Source organism: Parasteatoda tepidariorum, chromosome 10 (assembly GCF_982258835.1).
Source record: "Parasteatoda tepidariorum strain Cologne lab strain chromosome 10, Ptep-v5.0, whole genome shotgun sequence".
In the NCBI taxonomy this organism is placed as follows: Eukaryota; Metazoa; Arthropoda; class Arachnida; order Araneae; family Theridiidae; genus Parasteatoda; species Parasteatoda tepidariorum.
Window position 1 is genome coordinate 79,945,227 of NC_141764.1, and position 22,561 is coordinate 79,967,787.

At 30.5% G+C, this 22,561-nt stretch overlaps 1 protein-coding gene across 4 annotated transcripts in view; it reads right to left on the bottom strand.

Annotated features, from left to right (window-relative positions):
• The window catches only part of Ddr (discoidin domain-containing receptor 2), a 636,659-nt gene that overhangs the window by 75,084 nt on the left and 539,014 nt on the right, over nucleotides 1-22,561 (bottom strand). For all 4 annotated transcript variants that reach the window (XM_071184184.2, XM_043046729.3, XM_043046731.3 and 1 more), the window contains one exon: nucleotides 15,003-15,234. In XM_071184184.2, coding sequence (XP_071040285.2) covers nucleotides 15,003-15,234 — 232 coding nt within the window. The remainder of the gene's footprint in view (nucleotides 1-15,002; nucleotides 15,235-22,561) is intronic.

Consider the following 22,561-nt stretch of genomic DNA (forward strand, 5'->3'; position numbering starts at 1 on the left):
TGAAGGAAAGATTGTCCTGCTGATTGAAACAAGAGATTCTCTATCTTATAGGCTAGGTATGAAATTACAAGGCTACGGAGCTTAACCGTAAGAGACCATTCTCAATGGCAAAAAAGAGATTCACACGAGAAATTTTTTTCCCATGCAATGAAAACCAGATTGGTGAAAAATAGAAAAACTTGAAAATCTGGTTCTCATTCACATGTGATTTTTTGCTTGCGAAAAAACGTACTCATTGAGAATGGCCTACTTTAAAATGTCTATACACACTTTTTGCACCTTTTGTTACAAGTATTACCAATATTATAAAGTATCAGAATTGAAAACAATAGTAAATTCCAGATTTGAAATGAGCTTTCAAGCTATTAATTGACATTTTAAACCTATTCGTGAGATACGTTGTTCAATCTCTTTTCATAAAGGAAAATCTAATGACTCTGAGTGACAGTAACGAAAATTTGAATAAATTAGCTTAAATATTATTGCCATCATTTGCCCCAATCTTCAAATAGGCGAAATCTATAAATCCTTAAAATTTATTGGAAGGATTTTTGTACAGTGATTTGCAACAAAATAATTGCCAACAAGTTTTAGTAACGTTGTAGCAGTATTCCACAAGAAACAAGAAGAAAAAGCAAAAAAATACGGAAGGGGACCAACTTGAAGGGTATAATTCGTGGTCACTATAAACAAACCTCTGCATGCCTTTTTTTAAATTTGAAAGTTAAGAATCCATTTGGCATTAAGGCGATTGTAATTGGCGTGACCGATCACCATACGAAAATATCCCCCACTCATTTAATCTGCTTGTTTCATGGCATTTGCACTTGCAGCGTTGATTGGCGTGTGTTTCCAAATCCACTTCGAAACTTCTTTCATTCCGAAAACACTAAAAATATTATCACCTAACTTCGTTCACAGACATCTTCGAAATTTAAAGACTTGACAAAATTACCGAATTCTGCATATTTAAATAAGACTGAAATATGATCTTCCCTCGAAAAAAACTCGATTTTCTTTCCAAAATTGTTTTAAAAATTTCCTCCACCAATCTTTTCAATTATCGAATTCAATTCAAATTACTTTTTTACTATTTAACGGCACTAATATACTGTTTATGACAGTTTCTAAACTGATTAATCTTGAAACTAAATTGCCAGATGCAAAAACGGTGATTTCAATTACCAATGTTTTGAAACGTATATTAAGAGAGCTGATTAGATCACCATATATGGAAGCTATTTTTATGTTACAGCCTTATTCAGCAAAAATAACACACGAGATTGAGTGATTTCAAGAGCCCATTCCATGGCAACGTAAGTGCGAAGACTTACAATTTAAATTACGCCAGGATAGTTCCTCTTAAATTATGGTCTTAAATAATTCAATCTGTGTACGGATGGCTATTCAACTGAATATAAATTATACTCCATTCATTTCAGAAACTTAATTAGTGTATTCAGCACAACAAGGATCACTCAAACCTTGACAAAAGTTATTACATAAATTACGTTTCTCACAGCTGTTAGCCGTAAACGAGGCTAACCATAGCGTGTGGTGCGGAAATCAATCAAAACAAAACACAACACTAAAGACATCGCGTCTAAAAGTTTATTATTGTCTAAAACAACTTGAAAAAATTAGCGTTGCCAAACTGAACGAAGTAATTTGTGATTTCTAAAAAGAAATTCTTGTCGCCCGCTTTCGAACACGCTTTTCGAAAGTCTAGCCACTCGATTCGTAGGTAGGTAACCAAAAAACGACTTCATTTAAATGGTAATGAAGCTGTTTTAGGGCGCGGGACGCATGCAAAGTAGGAACGGTGTCAGGTGGCACGTACACTTGGTTCGAATTGCCCGGGCACCAACCGTTGTAAGAGGGTTTCGGGTTTCTCTATGACAGACACCGTCATTTTGTCGAGAGGAAAAGGGTGAATTTGAAATCAGTGTCGAAACGGGTTGAGGTGCAAAAAAGTTCTGAAGTAGAAGTAGTAGTTGTAGTCGGAAAAGGAGATGACGTTCTATGGCAGACGATTTTGAGTTAAGAATTTATTTTGTGAATTACGAATTTGTCAGACGATTTTGAATTACCACATTTATGAATATATTTTGCGACGTTCAGAATGGAATGATGAAACTCGATACTTAAAACGTGTATTTATATGTTTATTTCTCACAAGTGGTTTTTATTTTCTTGCCATAAAATTCACCTCTTTCTTTTTTTTAAAACTATATCTGAAAGCATGGCATGAGAGTGGAATACCGATCAGATTCTTTTGATTTTGATCGAAATTTTTAACTTAGAAGAAATTTATTCTTTGAGATTATTAATTTAAAACGTTACTGTCAGCAACGCAACACTGTAAGGCAGTGTTTCCCAAACTTATGACTCTCGTGTACCCTTTCCAAATTTTTCGTAAAGCTGTGTACCACTAATAAAAAAAATTAATGTATTTTTTACTATAAAAAAATTTGCACAAAAGTTGAAAATCATAATTGACTGTTGACACCACTAATTATTAACTAAGCAAAAAATAGCAAATAGAATAATACGTAATCGTAAATTTTCATGGCTAGCTTTGTTTTTAACGAAATTTTTTTGAAATTTTCGTTTGTTTACAAGATATTTCGCATAAGAACGTGTACCCCAGCTAAACTGTTCCCGTACCCCTGAGGGTATGCGTACCACACTTTGGGAAACACTGCTGTAAGGAAACAAAGTTCATCCAGATCTTTATGACTGTGGATAATTTATTTTATTCATCTATTTTCAAAATAAGTCCAACAAAGCATGGGTAACACACAAACCGGATATTCAAGAATATGGTGCATCCATACAAAATAAAACGAGTAAGGGGTTTAAGAAAATAAAAAAAAAATTACGAGATATGCAGACGAGAAGATACATAAAAATGGATGAATTTATCCGGAGGTTGTCACGCAGAGTCCATATACAAGGACAAAGTTCTAGACAAGGAAACTATTTTTGAAAATGTTTACACATTCAACTCGAAAACAGGAGAAAGAAAAACGGAATTTGTTCCCGGAGAGAGTTATAAAAAAGGAAGATGGTGAAGTTCTATCTCATTTTATTTTATTTTATTTGGCTGTTTGCATTGAATAATGCGTCAGGCAACAGAAGGGACCGTCTAAAGTGGTCTTTGGTGTGTTTTGATTTCAAGTTTTCGTTTCGACAAAACATCTGAGGCCCCAAAAAACCCCCTTTCCGCTTTGGGTGTTTTCTTAAGCTTTTTAAAACTTGGCATTTTTCTCGTTCGGATATTTTTTTTTCTTCCAATGGAATGAAAAGCTTCGAATTTTTTTTTTTACTCCACCACAAATCTAGAACAAAAATATAAAGCTTTTTGCAAGGTAGGTGGATAATTTATATCATACTAACGTTTTTCAGACATAAACACACATCATTTCTACAACTGAATAGAATCCATTAAATCAGATGTTTGTAGTACATATCGCAATATTCGCGAATAGTTTTTTTATTAATAAAAATAAAAAAAAACTTTTATTAACCATCTGTTTTATTCACCCTTTTTTCCTTTGGATGTTTTTAAGTAAAAGAGATTTATAGTTCGAAAACTAAATGAAAATTATAATTAAGTAACCTACTTCACGGTTACCTATCAATTATTATTATATTAATTATTATTTAATTATTTTTAACAATTATTTATTTATGATTTAATTTTATTTATATTAACCATTAATTACTTTGTATTGTGCCTAATACTACAAAAATTCAATTCCAATTCACTAGTATATAAGACATGTTAACTCGATTCTATGATGGCGTACCTTTTCATAGATGACGGTTGACATAGTCAATGTGACTCCCCTCACATACTATATTAATTACCTATTAATCAACCAATTAGAGTTACCTATTACTAGCTGCAAGTCACCAAATAAGCCGCTTATATATTAGGTTAAAAGCATGAAGTATAAAATCTTGTGGTAATTTCACGTGGACACAGATAGAGAACAACATTTGTGGCGAGCAAGGACGTGATATTAAGAAGAACTTCTAATTTTAAATTCAGTATTAATAGTATAATGGATGGAGTTAAAAACAAAACGAGAAATTGTTAGAAACTATTTACACGATTATGCAACCAGATTTTAATTAACATAAAAGAGGAAACATAACACTTTGTATTTACACAAATTTTTTCTGCAATATCGCCAAAGAGACCAATTCTTACAATTTACAAACAACCAAATAACAAATAAATAAAATCTACTATTTTTAACAGAATGATTCGATAACAATAGGGCAAGAGTTACCAGAGGAAAAGTAATAACATTTCAAAGCATTGCATAAATTATAAGTACTTCAAAAATTGAAGATCTTTTACTTGAATTATCAAACCAAATTTGTTATATACTGTCATCAATCCCTTTGACCCGGCCACTAATCATGCTTGCAAATTTTACGCAAGCATAATTTATTTACAGAACACTCTTTTAAGCATCGAACATGATAGGAGCGCAAACTTTGTCCAATGGCCATAAATCCACTAAGCAATATATATTTCTGAAGAAAAATTTGGCAGTTTTGCCGTCTGTGGAGGAACCATCTTCGACGATAGTTGGGGACAGAGACGAGACAGGACACCACAGATTTCATAATATATATCTTTGGCGACGCTCTTAAATTAGCCATCCGTAAAAATGAGAAGATGGGAATGAGATGGGGGTCGCGAGGGACAGTGGGGGGCCGAGAAATTTTCACGGCTGCCTGATTACTTGATGAATACAAGGAAGACGGAAAGTTTTGGAATGTCGGGTGGAATGGAACGATGAGAAGGGGGTATGCAGCCACCAAATCGTGGCAGACGACCGCACACGAATGGTTTGTGTACATCTGTACAGATATCTATTTATCTTTCTCGCTTTCTTCGTACAGACATCCCTGGTGGAAAGCCGTTACTCATTGTGTGCGGCGAGGATAGCTTTCCACGCTTTCGAACTTGGATATTTGCCAGATCTGAGGGTATCCAAACTGAATTGAGGGAACATTACAAAGGAGGAAGGGGTGTACTGGAGGAATATCAACAATGGAATTCGAACTATGTAATGTACATAAACCACATGGCAGCAGCTTGATGTTTATAGAATAGGAGAAGGGTTTATTTATGATTAGAATATCATTAACTGTTTATGATTAAAAATTCATAATTTCATTAGAATGCTTGTCAAAAATTCTTTACAGCACGACAACTATCAAATAAACTTTGTGATATATTTAACAAGTATAATACTGATCTGCAAAGATTTTTTTGTATTTTGAATCAGGTATGACCAACATATACATATAATACAGTACATTTGTTTCTACTCAGAAGTTTCTACTCAGTATAGATTAATATAATAAGCAATTTCATATCTCTTTCTTATTTAGCTTTTAGAAGTTGGGAACTTGCTTATAAGTTTTTACGACTACTAACCTGAGATGTAAGGCACACACATTCCACTTTCTCACATTATTATATTAAAATTTATCTGCCCACCATAAAACTGTGTATGATCTATTTGTTTCAAGGGATAGGCCCAAGCATCGAAAACAAAAGATCTTTTTTCCGAAATCAGACTATAGGAGATTAGTTTGTTTGTTATGCACTGTTTATAACAACGCTCTGTCATGCACAGCCTGACTGAGACAGGGGCATACGGGCAGTTGCTCCCAAATTGAATAGAAAGTTTATTTTGCGGTTCCTACTTTAATGAACTTCTTTTTAAACAAAATATCAGTACAGTGTAAAATCCGTTTTATGTTAGTTTCTTCATTAATCTATTGTATGAACACAAAAAAAATCTATATTTCGTAAATCTTTGGCTTTCTAGGGCGGAATTCATCTAATTTTAGCAATTATGATGGACAAATTTGGCCAAACAAAAGCCCGTATTTTTGCATATCGCAAAATGCAATATGTTTACAAAAATACAGGAATCTGATTGTCTGAATTCAGCCATCGTAATTGGAAAATTTAGCTGAATTCCACTCTAATGTCTGCAAGGATATGAATCTTTCGCAGCTAGATGACAATCAGTTACCCCATTGTCGACCCTTTTGTACTTCTTTAATTCAGTTAATTTAAAGAAACTAATAACTTAATTAAAATAACACTGCCTTACATTTTCTAATTAAAAATTTAAATAGCATTTTTGTCAAATTTTGGCTCTTCAGATGTGCTATATCCTTTTAATGATGGACATAGAATTGTCCGAAAATCAGTAAAATGGACAGAACGATATTTCGGCAGACCATTGAAGGGGAGTTGGATTTATAGCTATTTTAGGTTCTAGTCAATTTTCTACTTATAAATCTATAATGAGGTGAAAAATTTAAATACCTTCATAAAGTTCGGTTCCTCCTTACTGAAGTAGTGAAGAAGAGGGGGCCCCCAAAGAAGTTTTTGCCCCGAGCCCCGATCAGGCTAAGTCGGGCCCTGTTGCCTTGCACTGTTTATAACAATCCTCTACCATGAGTACAATGCACTGTTTATGACAATGACAAGGGAATATAGATCTTCAGTGGTAACTTGATTCTAGGTTCGAAATCTATTGTTAATGTCCTAGTTGAGATAAATACTCATGGTTTTCGTATACGGTTATATAAATGATTTTTAAACCTTTTACAATAATTAATCCCACTAATTACAGCTTCGACATAAAACACTTTCAAGGGCAAATGAATTCCAGTTTAAATCCCATTGAAATTAGGCCAACTGTGATTGGTTCTCGTGATTTTGTTATATGCGTAGCAACAGTTTTATCCTTTCCATATTATGGTACAAAATGTTCTCACCTTTGGTATAATCACCTTTGGTGTGATCAAATGTTCTCACCTTCACCATGGGATCATGATTTCATTGTCCAAGTGGAATAGTATATAGATTTGAATTGTTCCTATATAGGACACTTATAGGATTGAGATTTGAATGTCTATTTGCAAAGTATTCGTTTTGTAGTGCTATGTATCGAGAATTTACAGCGAATGCCCGGTTCCATAATATGCGTACTAAGAATGCTTGCGGCCTAAGTACGGGGTCTTCGTGATTGGGTGACTAACTAGCCGGAACATCGGCCGGTCGCACCACATAGTTTAGTTTTTATCCGTTTCACACTACAAAGTATACGATTCGCAGTATTGTTGCCAGAAAAAGACATGCGTTTAGTTGTACAAAGTATCCGTTTTCCTGTGGAAAGTACATATTTTACAGTACAAAGTATCTGTTCAAGATAGAAAAATATCAATTTTAGAACAAAGTATCAGTGTACAGTGCTAAGTAATCGATGCTATTTTAACTATTGTATATTATATATCTCAATATAATATTTAACTATTTATAGAATAAATTTAACTATATTGAAATACTTTCCTTCCTCATGCAAAATATTTGTCATGAAAACTAATGATCATATGGATATTATCAATATGGATATTATTTTATTAAAAGCGTATTTGTGTACAATTAAAAAATAATTTTTCTTTTTTTGGAATTTTCCACTTTTAAATAAATAGTTTTACAAGAAAGTAACTAAAAGCTCATGAAATAGCAGTAACTAAAGGGGATAAAACTAACTTTATTAATTTCCACTCTTATCAAATGAACAGTTTAAATTTTTCTCTTAGCATTGGAGACTTCTATATGGTGAATGCAACGAGAAAAAGAAATAAAAGCAACTTACAACCGTTACTTACACGATCACGTTCTAAAAAATGTTTGAAAGGGATATTTTCAAAACAGAATCCCTTTTCACGCTGTCAAGCATTACGTGTTCGCAAATCGCCAAAAGGAAACTTGTCAAAATGGCAATCTCAAAACTGCGAAATAAGAGTGTGTCAAAAACATGTAAGCTATCTAAAATTTCAAACAGAATAAATGTCACTTTTTTAGACACTTTCAGGATGTTCGATGCCTATTTTCTGAATGCATACATTTAAGTGCCTTCTTCCAATAGAATAAAACGTCAAAAGGGTTTTTTCGAACAATTCTTCATGGCGTCTTTACGTTTTCGAGCGACATACTTTTGTTTGCTTGGAGTAGCCTATTCTTCAACTATTTAAACAGTTTAATTAAATTGATAATCAATTTCAATAGCTTTAAACTTGTTTTGAAATAAAGAAAATGTTTATAAGAATTTCTTTTTCTTGATTGAAATATTTTTCAGTACATATTTTTTCTTCATATTAGGTTATCCTACAGACTGATGGCTAAACAATTCTTGCGAAAAATTCCTGTCATTTTCTCTTCTGGTCTTATTTCAAAAATTTTCCCGCAGATGACATTTAAAATTTTTGATATTGTTTTTTTTTTTTTGCATTGTGTTTTGATGTATGCAAATTTCGTTCTTCTGTTACGATGTGTGATTGCGGCTGATAATGGACTTCTCAAAAATAGAAAAACGTAAATATCATTTATTTATTTATTTATAACCATTGTTGAACAGCCGAACCAATTTTGGGTTTACGACTAATAATAATCCACTCCGTAGCCTTGTAAGTTTGAACCCAAACCAGAAGACAAGGAAACTCCTGGGTCAAGCATTGGGATAAATTTGCCGTCATGGAGGACTTTTTTTACAGAATTAACCTGCATTTGCATTACTTGGAGAGGAAAACCACGAAAACCTGCCACGGTTAGCCTGACGGCAAGGGTACTCTAACCCATGAGCTAACTACCATGACTAACTACCACTGAGGATATTTTTCGTCAGCTCTGTGGTCAATGCAAACCGGATGCTGAATTCGTATCGACCAGCCATCGCAGTGAAGAAAGATTTCAAAAGCTTGCAGTGAGAAATTTTTCGTTGTTTAGAGTTTTACTTCTTGCAGAGCCATCTGTTAAAAAGTTTTTTAACTATAAACCAGACCTCAGGAAGAAAAACATTTATGCCCTCTCATAAATTTTTCAAGACTTGTGTTTTTTAACCCTCAATCAATTTTCTGTTATAAATTGTTGAAAGCAGTCAGGGCAATTAAGGACTCATTGTATTATTAGAGAGATTTAGCAACTTCACTTTGCCACCCGAACTTTCACGTACGCATGTCCTGCGTTAGAACTTAGATTGCTCTGCATAGGTAAATGTGCAAGTGTGCTAGTTGCTAGTTTCTAGTCTCTCTATCATGATTGATTTCGAAGTAAAATAAGATAAGAAAAATATTTAAAAATGAAATTTGGAAAATTGTTAGCAACTTTAATTATAACATTCGTGCGTTAAAAATTTTAATCTTGCATCGGATGACTATGTGTTTATGATAAAAATTTAGATTTGTTCGCTTGTCTTAAAGCCTCAAGCATAAAAACAAGTGTTTAATCAGTAATCATAAAGCATAAAACCTTGAATACTTTTTAATATTATTAATCATTTAAAAAATAAAAAAATAATGGAAAAAATATTACTTCATATTGATGCAATCAAGTTTCTCAATCGTGTCATCAAAATTTATTACTTAATTGTTTGAACTATACACAAATTCATAAACTAAAATAGCGTAGATATTTGTAGTAATAGAAGAACTAAGTGAAATAACAAAGTGACATTAACAAATGTTTTAATGAATTTCAAACGATCAGAGTTAAGCAATGCTACGAAGTTGATATAAATCAATTTTTTACCGACTTAAAAATCGTTTTGCAATTTTTAATTCAAAAATAATTTTTAAATTCAAGCACAGAAAATTATTCATTGAAACCTTTCAAATTATATGGCATTGTAGTGTTGTTCGTTTATGATTAAAAGATGGCAAATTTCAACATTGTGAGTTGCATATTATAAAAAAAAATATATACGTATTTTAATCTAGAAATTTGATCACCTTAAAATTTAACTTAACATTGTACTTCATTAAGATCTTTCAGTACGTACTGGTTCATTTAGAGGAAATTCAAAATAATAATAAAAGAAATATATAACTTTAAATTTCAAGCTTAAATATCTTTTAAATAATGCGTCATTATAGTCCACACAACTGCAATAGCGAGTAACATAGAAGGCATTATTGAAGTCAACACGACAGAATCTGCGATTAAAGATTTCTTTCGCGGTATAGCTTCCGCTTAAGATGCCCTTTTCATTGGTCAGTTGTACAATGTCAGTAATAAAATAAAAGGTGATATACTTAAATCCAGAAACTTAAGCATTATCAAAATTTTATTTAACATAATAATTTACTAAAGTCTCCCGTAATGGTAAAAATGAATGAAATTCTGTTTCTTATAATAGTTTTGAAATAGTTATAAAAAATAGAGCTTCTAAAATAAAGAAAATTTGTAAAAATTCTTTAAATTATGCAGCATTATTTAACAAAAGTTTTACCAATAAAACTTAAAGCTTACCTATTTATGACACATCAATTTTTATAATAAAGAAGCTTTTATGCATACAGCAGTTAAATTAAGCCTATATTGTTTAATAATTCTTAAAAGAAACTGAATTATAAGAGTACAAAAAAACAAGTTTAAAATGTTCTTTAGATATATGCGATGATATTTAAAATCTTAAGCTTTAAATAGGAAAAATGACTCCCATTTAAGTTTATAAAATAAACTTGGCAGGGTAAACAGGTATAAAACACAAATTCGGTACTTTAATATTAAAAGAGAAAAAAAATCAAGCGCTAGACCATGAAATGCTTTTTAGGCTCATACGATCAAAAAGCTTCTCTTTTAACCATTAGTGACAGCAAAACCTCGGCAGTTAAGCTAAAAGGCTGAAATTAGCATATTTTCTTGCTAGCTCCGGTGTTTTAAAAGAAAAGATAAACAAAAACAAAGAAAGTTACACCACTTGGCGAAGAGGAATATCGCCAGCGACTAAAGGAAGTCAAGTCAAATTACACATACACTCTATTCGCTGGTTCCAGTCAAGTTGACAGTTAACTTGAGAGATAAAAGTTTTTTACGAAAGAGTGTCAGAAAAATTTTCAAGAGGTCCCGAAACAGAATAAAGATAAAAAATGCAAATGAAAAAAGAAGAAAAAGAAAACAAGGATTTGTTATTCATTAAAAAAGAAGTTTGAGAGGAAAATGATATATAGTCCGAAAAATTTAACTTCCGATATGGATATTTTCTTATGATGATTTATGATTGGAACTTGAGAAAACAGTTAATTTTTTTGTAGTAAATTTTTTCATAAAAACAAAAAATATGCACTCTGTATTCTTATGCTTTGAATTGTGCAGGAATATGTGATTTTTAAGGATGGAATTTGAGTTGAAATGTTTCATGATTTTTAAGGATGGAATTCGTGTTGAAATGTTAGATTCTTATTATTGCAATTTGTGTTGAAATGTTTGATTTTTACAAATGGAATTCGTGTTGAGATGTTTGATTCTTATGTATGAAATTTGTGTTGAAATGCTTGATTTTTAAGGATGGAATTCGTGTTGAAATGTTTGATTCTCATAGATGGAATTTGTGTTAGAATGTTTGATTTTTAAGAATGGAATTCGTATTGAAATGTTTGATTTTTATGGGTGGAATTTGTGTTGAAATGTTTGATTTTAAGGGATGGAATTCGCGTTGAAATGTTTGATTCTTATGGATGGAATTTTTGTTGAAATGCTTGATTTTCATAAATGGAATTGAGATTAAATGTTTGATTTTTAAGAAAGGAATTTGTGTTGAATTGTTTGATTTTTAAAATGGAATTGAGATTAAATGTTTGATTTTCATGAATGGAATTTCAGTTGAAATGTTTGTTTTTAATAAATGGAATAGAGATTAAATGTTTCATTTTATGCGTGGAATTCTGTTGAAATGTTTAAAGACATTGAAAAGAGTAAATGTATTCCATGTTATTTTGGGAGTAAGTTGAAACGTAACGAAATATGTCAAATTTTTCAATTGATGCTAAATTTAACTGTAAATATTTATAATTTAAATTATGGTATAAAATGAAGAAAGATAAAGAAAGACATTTAATTAATAAGATAAAGAAATTCATAAGATAAAGAAAGACATTTATTCCATATAGTTTTCAAAAATTACAGAAAAATTGGCACAAATAATTATATTTTAAATATAAAATAAAAAGGGTTTGGGCAATATAATAGGATTAGGCATGAAATTTTTCTAAGGAGACATTTTTACTTCATATTGCTCCTTAGTAATGTTTCTAGATAACTACATTAAAAGTTTTTTTTATGTATATAGGTATCATTTAATATCGTTAAATAAATAAATAACTAAATAGGTAACTAATTCATCAATAAATAAATTATTTACGCTTAAATATTGCTATAAATGTTATTAATTTCAAAAAATTAACTTTTTTGATATTTATGATTATTCCTCTGTTTCAATAATTATATCATGTGATTCGTTTAATCAATGATAATGCACCAAATAGTAGAACGTCAATTATCTTTTTATGCTATATAAAGATATCATTCAATTTTATTTTCGTCATTTAGAAATCCCAACTCATGAAAAATGCCTTCTATATTTTGAAGATGTAATTATAAGGAATGATTCTTTTTTTCCATTTAAGTAATGAATTCTGGTGAGAAATATGAAACAGTTTAGCAAAAAAAATATAAACTTATCGAAGTGATAGTAAAGCTTTTGGGGAAAAAATGACACCAAAACAAAACTTTTTTTTCCGTATCACTTAACATTTGTTTTCATTCGGCAAGGGCCCGAATTTATAGCAGAGCTTTACTTTTATGAGTCTACGGGGAATTTCGAATGTTTCTTTTATACCACAGAAAACTGTAGCAGCGAACTTATTTCTTATTGCTTCGTAGCATTTCTCTTCATTGATCTGAAGGATAAATAGCGACGTAACTAATTGGTGCAATTTGAAAAAGAAAGTTCCAACTTCGCCCCCAGAAAACAGTAAAATATCGACGCGATTTATCAACTTTCAATAATACCGCACTTTTGTTTTGGCTTGAAGTTTTATAAGATATCGACTCGATCTCGTAGCTGGTCGTAAGAAATGCTACAATCAGAAGCGGATTTTTTCTACTATGGTCAGTAAAGCGAACAATAGTTGTTGCATTTAAACTATTCTACATTGTAATTCTGTTGCATACAAGAAGACTTTTTTTTTCATAGGCATGTTTTTTAAATAATAAAAAGTGTCGAGTTCTATCTTTTTTTGTTTTGCAGAGTTTATTTTATGAGAATAAGCATAAGGGTTCAGTAAAGTCTATCTATTAAATCCTTACCACAGTGTAAAAAATTCCAGATCAAATTACTGTGAAAAGTACCGACACTAAGGGTGCGATACTTTTTACCGTATAATCAATTTTACCGCAACATGTTTCTAAGCAAAAAAAATCCGATATATCGTAGTTTTTACAGTAAAAATAACAGAAAAAATCTCTGAAAATCTCAATTTTACGGTGAACATGGGCTTTACGGGTGATGTACCTAAAATTCCGGTACTTATATCGTAATTTGATCCGGAATTTTTCTTTACAGTGTAGTTCCAGAAATATCAAGTAAATTAACATTGTAGTTTTTCTTCATATCAAGCCATTATCATATCAACGTCTATTATACTGAGCGATTTTTTATTACATATTATTGCATGCAGTCTTTTGTAACATTTCTAACTATATTGCGGATTTTTATATCACACCTTTATCGCGCATTTGGACACATTACCCTTTTAAGTGGCCCGAAAAATTTGTTTGAGTGAAAATGTTTGCCTTTGAGAAGTTTAAGAATATTTTGATGACTTATTGTTGTTTCTAATGCCCCTTGCCAATACCAGCAAGTCTGCTTGGTGAAACCAGGCGAATAAGAGACATAATGCGCTTCTTGTTCTTCAATTGCCCCATCTATGGCCAAGACTACGACTATCAGCCACACACGTACGTCACATCCCGTTTTTACAGAGCGGACTCATTCATACATCCACAGATCGTAATTTTGACCTAAACCAGCGAACGACCAATCTTCAATTCAGTACTCCTATAGGTATAGATCTGATATGACAACTTAAGAGGATTTTGCACCCGACAGATTTAGTGAGCACCAGTCACCATTCACTACACAGGGATAGAACTCACGACCTCTTGTATATGGTTCCAACGCTCTACCAACAAGATTATCCTGGCCCTGCTATGATTTCATTGTAATTATCTATTATTGATTATCTATGATTTCATTGAAATTTAAAGTACAAGTACCGCATTATTTTCGATGTAAAAAAAATGTTCCAGACTTTTAGATCGCAAAATAATAAATAATGCACAAAAAACAATCGATTTGAAAATTGAATGGCATTACATAGGAAAATAAAGCCTAGTTATAAACGAAAAAAAAATGATTTAATATTTTTAGATAGAAAATATATTGAGCTGTGAAAAAAAAGGCATTTCAAATAAATTGCGATAAAAATCAATAATTATCATGACTTGCACACGCAAGAAGGAACAATAAATAAATAAAAAAAAGTATCCCCCCCCCCAAGAAAATAGAAATACCAGATACTAGATAGTTATTAACAAAATTAATCCTGTGCAGAATATAGTTTGCAAATTCCAAGAAAAAGCGAAACAAGATTAATATTAAAATCAAGGTTTTACCGACAGAAAATTCTACAAAACGGTGTAATAGAATATTATTGTAGCTCCCAAATAGAAATTATAGAAAGCGAAAGAGAAAAAAAAACATCCTGAACAGACAAAAGAAGGATTGATAAAATTGTTTACTACACGGTTTAGAGCGTTATTTAGTTTTCTGAAAGTTAAATATTAATGGCTAACACCACAAATGCTTAAAAAAAAGGGCTAATTGGAAACTTATAGGAATTTGATATTTTGTTACGAAATTACATTTAAATCCCCGTTCTTTAAATGTATTTAACTTTTAGCTGTTGCATCTAGTTTTCAAATGGATAGTCATATTAGCCAATGATACTTTTAAAGAAACTGATGGCTAATTTTTAAAGTAATATACTTGGCTGCATTGAGATGAATAACACAGAATTAAATAAAAAATGTTTTGCTAAAAATGTCTTACCTGTATCCCTCGTCTATTCGTAAACCTTTTCCAGTTGCTAAGTCCTGGGCGCCAGTACTCCAGAAGGTACTCTTCTGTATACTCTCGACCTTGACCATTACCGAACCTTCCCTGGGTCGCCACGGCTGTTATGACGTATAAATTAGGAAGGTAAACTTCTAAATATTCGTGTACATCTTTGCTTATTTGTCTCTCTGGACACCAGGCACCGCCATTTATTTCTCGGTCCAACCTGGCAGAAGAAAAATAAATATTTTACTCGGTACAGTGAAGTTCTAACAAAATTTATTTCAGCAACAATTTTTAGTGTTAGAAGTTGCACATATTTTTTAATAGCAATATTTATTGCTTACACTGTTAGAAATTTCCCTAAAAAAATGATCAAATAACAATTTATTTAATTGTTATTTTACCATATTCAAATAAAACAGTCGAATAACCATGAATAAGATGGTATTCAAACTGTTAACGGTGAGTAACTGTTTTCCCCTAATATGATAAAGCGACCAGAATTTTATCGCACCAACTATACCAACTTAGCGAAGTCGCTTAGTTTCTGGCAGATGGGTACGTGTTATAGTGGAATGGGCTAAATCTGTCAGTCTCATGACCGACAGAACGGGGGTTCGAATCCCAGAGTTGACATCACAATATTTCCTTCATTCCCTTCAACACGTGTCGAAATTTCATAATTTGTGAGCCTAATTTGTGAACTTAATTTTCTTAAATTAAGAAATAAACAAAACAAAAAAAAGATTACTATTTTGAGTTGAACAATACTCATTAACAAAGGAATAAACAAAAAATACAATTTTAATACACTGAACAGTTAGAAAGTACAATGAACTTGATTGAACTAATATTACGAATTTCTCATTATTATTCATATTCATTATATTCATAAATTAAGAAATAAACAGAAAAATGTAATTTCAATATGCTGCAGAGTTAGAAAATCAAAATGATTTTATTAAAATAAAATTAGAACTTCCTTATAATTATTAGCAATTTCTGGGGCTCAAATATATATGTAAGGAATAAATATAAAATAAAATTGTTTTCCTGCAAAGTTATAATGTATAATAAATTTCATTAATACAATAAAATGATTTTTTTAATAATATTCGCTTTTTCTGGGACTCATTTTAACGAAATTTTATAGTTAAATATTCGAGTAAACCTACGATTAGATTTCAGAACTGAGCAAACCGTAATATTTAGCAAATGACTTTTGCTATGGTATTTTATCTTAAATTAAATGAGTAATATTATATTAGAAAACAAAATAGTTTTCTCTCAGTGCACGGCATTTTAATTAATTTCAGGCAAAAATCCTTCAGATTTGGAACAAAGAATTTTATTCTGGAAGTTAAAGAATGTTTGGAATGTGATCCTTCGACTCATTACGATTCACACTGAAGGATAATGAAGAATAAGAAAGTCAGGTATTTCAATTAAAGCGAGTAAACAATTATTATTGCTTCTGTTTGTAATCAAAACTTTTCAAAAAGTCATTTTAAAGGTGCTATAACGCGTGAGTTGATATTAAAAATTGACAGATAATATTTCAAAAGATTTGTTCTCTTTTTCTTTATCTCCTATAGGGCTCTGCCCTCTCCAATCGCTTCGCTCACCATCCCCCCTTAGTTGCTTCTCATTCATCATTTAATATCAAGGGTTAAAAACGGTTTAAGTCCATTTTTTTAAAAACCGTCGTTGAATAGCCGATCCAATTCTGAGTTTAAGATTATCAATGTTCAACCTCGTAGCCTTATAACTTTGAACTCAATTCAGAAGACAAGGGAACTATTAGATCAAGTATTGGAGGAAATTTGCCCTTGTGCAGAACTTTTTGATGGGATTAACACGCATATGCGTTACATGGAGAGAAAAACCACGAAAATTCTCCTACATCTAGCTTGATGGCAAAAAGCTCAAACCCATGATCCGTCTACCACTGAGGATATTTTCGTCAGCACTACGATCGGTGTAAAAGGCTTGTTTCTCCCAATGTTTAATCCGGGAGTTCCTTTGACTTCTGGGTTGGGTTCAAAATTGCAAGGCTACGGAGTTGAACATAGGTGGTTTGTTAACTCAGAATTGTGCCCACTGTTCAGTACTGGTTATGAAATAAAATAATCAGCGTGGCGTACATCACCAAAAGTGTACTTCTAAAGTTATCTGAAACCACGTATATAATAAAACATGTTTTTGTAAAACTAAATAATTTAAAATCAATTGATTATTGATTATTGAAATACGAAAAACGTTGTGAACTAAAAAGAAAAATTAATAAAAACCTATAAGTTTATGATGCTTAATTAATTTCAGTAGTAGGTTTCTTTGGTTTTATGTAGAGTGATGTTGCTTCAAAAGGAACCTAATATACTACGTTTATACTATAATAGGTAAAAACCTATTAAAGTGCTATAGGTACAAGGTAAGGGGTTTTTACGTCTCCCCGAAAGAGATAAGCACATTTAGAAGAAAACTACGAAATTGTGGTAAATTTTAATTATTTGGAGTTAGCCTCAATCTACAGCACCAAGCAAAATTAACTGGATGGTGCTGTTTCGTAAAACGTGTTTTACTTAATCTAATAACGAAAAGTTCCTGAATAGAGAAATAAATATTTATTCTATTTTAGCTATAGAAATAGCATCAGTTTGTGTCTTTAAGTTTCGTGCATGATTGAATTTTAAAAACGAAATTCAAAGCTAACATATTTTTGAACTTAAATAATTTTCAAGATTTGAGAATTAAAAAAATATTTTAATGTGCAAAACACATATGCTCTAATCGATACAAGAAAATAATAGTTCTATTAAGTTTTATTTGAGTCATTTAAGCGAAGATTTGCAGCTAAGAAAAAAAATGATGCAGGAAGAAAATTTAAGCTCATTAGAATTTAAATTGATGATTAAGTTTCAACGTTTAATTAGTATTCCATTTATAAGACTTTTAAAAACATTCACTTCAATAAAATAGCTTTTAAACTACGCAGAAAGTTTTCCAATAAGTTACATAAATAAGTCGGATAGCTGAAATGTTCAAATTTGTTTTATTTCCACGTTTTCTAATTCTTTTTTTCTTCTTTAACATAATTAGAGTAACATTTCGTAATTTAGCAACGGAAGTTACTAAATATTTGACAGAAGGTCTTTCTTTTCAAAAACTCTTAAAACACACGAACCGAAGCCATTTCCTTTAAAGCTCTTAAGAACAAGGCATAATTGCTTTTAAAACGACAAACAGCTTTCGGCAATAAAACAACAGTAACAGCTTCATGCTAAATTTGTTCTTAGACGTCACAGAAACTTTAGTACTTATTGATAAGTCTGGAAATGAAAAGACTTTAGACGATCGATTGTAATGTTCTGGAAAATTGAAAACGTGAACTGGATCATTCTCCCATCCAACAGTGATAGTTTAGCGATAAAGTTGCATTATGTAATCATTTCATTCCCCCCTATCATTCCTTTTTAACGAAATCGAGGCGACCATAAAAACTTTTTGGGGAAAATAAAATCCGCCAAATGGTCGGCCATCACTTATTATGTATTGTATTTGGCTGCATTCCAAATAGAAACAATGTAACGCGCGTTGACCGGAATTTTGAAGCCGAAATAGGGTGATGCGTATCATATTAAGTTCTTTCAGTCAAAGCTGACTGAATGCTTGTCAAGATATTTAAACTGAAAGCGAAAAACAAGTATTTATTCTGTCATCATAAGAGTTGTTAATGACTGAGAAGATTCCAAATACAAACAACTTCGCAATCAAAAAATAATTATGGGCATAATTACTTGATTTTCATCCAAATTATTTTGTCAATGCGTTACTTGCTCAAAAAGCTGTCAAGAAATTATTTTCTTGCTTACATTAGATATGTTTGAAATGATTTATTTTTGATGTTCTTAATATACATAGCTAGGATTTTTAAAGGAGAATCGTTAACTAAATAACTGGATGATTACCAATGAGCATTTGTGAAGTTTCTATATACCATCACTTAACGAGCATACGTGAAAATAGTATATACTCCTACATTTTTATTTAACTATCATTTGACTGATTATTTTTATTGGTAACTGATTATTTTTACTAATGATTAAATGAAGATCGAATATGAATTATCTAAAAGTTTTAATGTGGTAACTGGTTATGATTGCTATGTATATTGTCACTTATGATTGCTATGTATATTGTTGTTGTAATGTCACTGAACTAAAATTTAGTTCAGTGACAAGTCACTGAACTAAATTTTAGATGAATATTTAATAAATCCTTATTTACTACCACATATTTTATTAAATATTTATTTTGTTTATTATTTTGTCTTTTATTTTGTTACAACGCTAGATAATCTTAGTAAAAATTTTTGATGGTGATTGCATGAGCATAGAGTTGGCAAAAGTTTTAATCAGGCAATTGGTTTCTGATATCAAAATAAATCACGGAACCAAATTTTAGATGAACATTTAATGAATCTATAAGCAATTGCTTCATTTTAACCATTTCCTTACGGCTGGTATAACAGGTGGACCAGCATAGTGGGCTTCATCATACTAAGTGCCGTAAGCAGAAGAATAAATGAGTAAAACAAGTAAATTTAGTATAAACTCATACATTTTATTGAACCTTTTACTAATTATTTTTTTGACTTTGTTAGATAAATTTATTAATATATTTTTGATGGTGATTTAAGGAGCATACTGTATGAATTATAAAGAATTTAAAGCCTGAAAATAATTTTTGATGTTTAAATATATCGCAAATAAAAAGTGGAACATACTGAATATCTTTTGATCCTAATTAACTGATTTTCACGCACTAACACTTAATATTATAAGTTTGAGGGAGTGACTTCAAATATGCTAATTAGTCATGTTACGAAATCAGAGCCAAAAAATTACTTTTTCGGAATAATTATGCCATTTTTTCGACGGATTTGGATTTACTGACCCTTTAGAAAATAGGGCGTAGCCGCAATCTGGGAAGTATGGTCCGAATAATTTGATCAGGCGAAAGGTCGAAAATTTATATCCCTTAATAATAATTTTTGTTCTGCGTATATTTCGCCGTAACTCGAGAATTTTTTCAGTGAATTGAAAAAAATTTTATACACATTTATAAAATTTGTTTATTTAAAAAGATAGTTTCAGGGAAAAAGTAGCCTTTAATAATTATTTATTTTTTTAAAATTGTATTTAATATTAGTTGCAAAAAAATTGAATTGTAACACATAAGAGGTATACAATTATTTTGAAGATTGTAATTTTATAAGGCAAAATTCAAAATTTTAGCGAAATCAGTAGCATGGTTCCTGAGAAACCAAATTTCACACATAAGATGACTTAAAATTCGATTTCTCAGGAAATATTCGACCAATTTTGTTTAATTTTTTTGTTACGTAAAATTAAATTCCTTAAAATGATGTAAAATTTGCTTTCTTCCCAATTCAAATTTTTTTCTTCAACTATTAAACAAAATAAAAAAAAATGAAAATATCGATGATTATTAAAAATTATATTTTGTATGCGATTAATTTTGGATAAACGAGTTTTATACATTCTTTAAATATTTATAGTCTTAAATTGCCTTTGCAATTATTTAATTTTAAAGAAAGTTTAAGTTAAAAACTATTCATTCGAAAAGCTACACATTTAAATAATAAGGATAATACGTAATCATTCATTTCAAGCAAAAAAAATATATATATATTTTTCACTAAAATAATATTCAACACTAAAAATATATTAAAATAACTGAGTTTGATAAACATTTCTACTTATTGAATTAATTTTAAACAATGGATATATTTAAAAAGCTTATTTTGATAAAGAATATATAATTTAGGAAATTTCGATAAAGAATATATAATTTAGGGAATTTTTCCTTTTAAATTGGTTTTACTTTAGAGTATAAATCTTTGTATTTTTAAGTATCCCAGCAAAATTTTAATATCTATAGTTTTAAACTTTCTTTTGAAACAATCTTGAGTTTTAATAAATATGCAAATGGAAATGTTTTTACGGTTTATACACTCAGGACGTTAAAATATGTTGCCACCTATTCTCAATTTTTAAGTGCATATAATTATTCAATTTATTCTCTCAAGGTTGTGAATTTAATTTAATATCTCTTAAAAAGTTAGTTTTCGTGAAGCAGTAAATTATAAAACCTTTTTCTAAATTAAAATTTTCCGAAATATTTTCGTATTCTTGCCGCTAGTTGATTATCGCAGCAGTGCCATTTTTTGAATTTGTTTTATTTTTAACAAAATTTCAGGTATATATTTCGTTAATTCCAATCAAATTCCTTTTAATATTTTCTTTCTCAAATATAAATAAATTTGAAAGCTTAATTTTTTAAAAGTTGCCTCTCTACATGTTAAAAATTAAATATTAATTTTGATTGAACTGAGAAATAAATAATTTAAATGTGTTTATGTCATTCCTTATGATAATTACGGAAACTAAAGTAAACTATCAAGTTAAAATTATTATATACTTTTAAGTTTAAATATTTTTATATTATTAACAGAGAGTAGAAATTTAATGTCATTTTCTAAAAACAATTGAAACTATGTTATGATAATATTTCAACAACGTATCGGTTATAAGTGAACTCAATTTTTTTTTAAAAAAATGTCTGTACAAGATTGTATATAATGATCATTTATAATGTATTCATTTAAAACTTTGGTAAAAAATATGACTACGAAAAATATATGCTCATTAGTGACATCAAATTAATATTTAAGTGACAAAAGAAAATGTCATCAAACTGAAAAGAATAAAACACGAAAATTTTTTTTTCTTCTTTCCATTGCATGAGATTCTTTTAACTGATTTAAGATACTTTCGTGTCGCTGATTTCAAATCTGCAATCTCTTCTTCTCTCTAGGCTACAGGTTTTACTTAAATGACCTTTTTAATATATTTTTTTGTCGAAACTTACAAGTTTAAAAAAGTTATGTATAACAAGGAAAACGCAAATGTTGCGACAAATTTCTAAAGGAATTAGGGCACACCATTAGGATTAAAACTGCATAGGAACCCAAACGCATGTCAGGAAATGTCATCATATGCCGTTAGGTGCATTTTTCCATTATGTACTGTTTCTTTGTGTGATTCTCAACAGGGAAGCGCAAATAGGGAAGCGCCTTTAGACCGACTTTTAACCATACAACACTACGCTGATCAACGATATCGTTATCGTTATCAATTATATCGTTATCGGATGGTTCAGCAGACATCTTTTCATTTGCCAGATATCAATTGTTTTTTCAATTGCTTGTGCCAAGAAAAACAAACTGTTTGATCTATATTATTTTGTTGAAAACACAAACTAGTAGTGATGCCATCTATGTTTATAAAATGAGAATAATTTTTAAAATGGTAAATAAAGAAGTTTGACTCGTGGTTTTCCTCTGCCTGTAGTTTCAAATATGAGTTTTTGTTTTAAAATTAAGGACCGTTTTGCTGTGCACAATAATAGGTGGCGTGAACATCGCAATGAATGCTTGTGTCGTGTGCGGCATTCCTAGGGAACAA